The sequence below is a fragment of the Hippocampus comes genome, unplaced genomic scaffold (genome assembly GCF_001891065.2).
Source record: "Hippocampus comes isolate QL1 unplaced genomic scaffold, H_comes_QL1_v1.1 C16813772, whole genome shotgun sequence".
NCBI lineage: Eukaryota > Metazoa > Chordata > Actinopteri > Syngnathiformes > Syngnathidae > Hippocampus > Hippocampus comes.
In genome coordinates, this window is record NW_017839410.1 from 1 (window position 1) to 916 (window position 916).

Consider the following 916-nt stretch of genomic DNA (forward strand, 5'->3'; position numbering starts at 1 on the left):
GACGTGACATGATATTATGGGGCTTGATGTGACGTGACATGGCCTGGAGTGATGTGACGTGACATCAAATAGATTGGCATGGCATGGCATGACGTGATATACTATGACGTGATGTGGCTTGGCATGGCGTGCTATGGTGTGTTGTAGGTGGCGTGACATGATGTGACCTGCTGTGGCCTGAAATAAATTGACTTGTGGGATGACGTCACATGATGTGGCGGGATGTGCCTGACGACATGGCGTGACATGATGTGAGGCTTCATGCTGTGTTCACTGACCTCTCTGGTAGAACTGGAAGGTCCCCTGGGAGGCGTCAATGCCAACAGAGATTGGCCCAACCTTGAAGAGCGCCACAGCCAGGGCGTGCTCATCGCCTTCGGGAATTTCTTTGTAGCTACGGCACTCGGCAGCTGTTCCGGACGAATTGTAGCTGCATACCTCTGCCTACAGGGGGCGCAGCGAATGGAAAAAAAAGATCTATCATTTTTTTAATAGTATGCTTTCTCATTAATATATTTGGAGTCACAGTTGGCTCCACCCTGGACTGTTTGCCAGCCAATCACAGGAGACATACAGACAAACAAATAATTCAGATTCCCATTAACACCTATGGACAACCGTGGACCACCCTTAATGGATTTTTGGTAAAATAAGTCCATTTTTAAGCTCACCTGTCCCACGTAAGGGTAGGCCTCCTCTGAGTCGATACCTCCGTTGTCCCTGACGTACTTGAAAGCGTTGGTCATGTATCCTCCTCCACAGCCGCTGTTCTCCGTCACACAGTCCACCAGGTTCTGAGGGCTGAGGTCTCTCAGCTCACCCGTGGTCTTGGCCAGCTGACCTTCCAGGGCCCCCGCCGAGCTGAAGGCCCAGCACGAGCCGCATGAACCCTGAGGAACAAAACAACCACACAAAC

The 916-nt window shown here is 51.1% G+C and overlaps 1 protein-coding gene across 1 annotated transcript; it reads right to left on the minus strand.

Moving 5' to 3' along the window:
* Window positions 1–155: 155 nt before the first annotated feature.
* LOC109509220 (cathepsin K-like) lies at window positions 156–905 on the minus strand (the record flags this gene model as incomplete). The annotated part of the gene is made up of 2 exons (XM_019859102.1): window positions 156–444; window positions 672–905. Coding segments are annotated over 2 exons (408 nt in total), but the record flags the coding sequence as incomplete, so codon positions are not given.
* Between the last annotated feature and the right edge of the window lie 11 nt (window positions 906–916).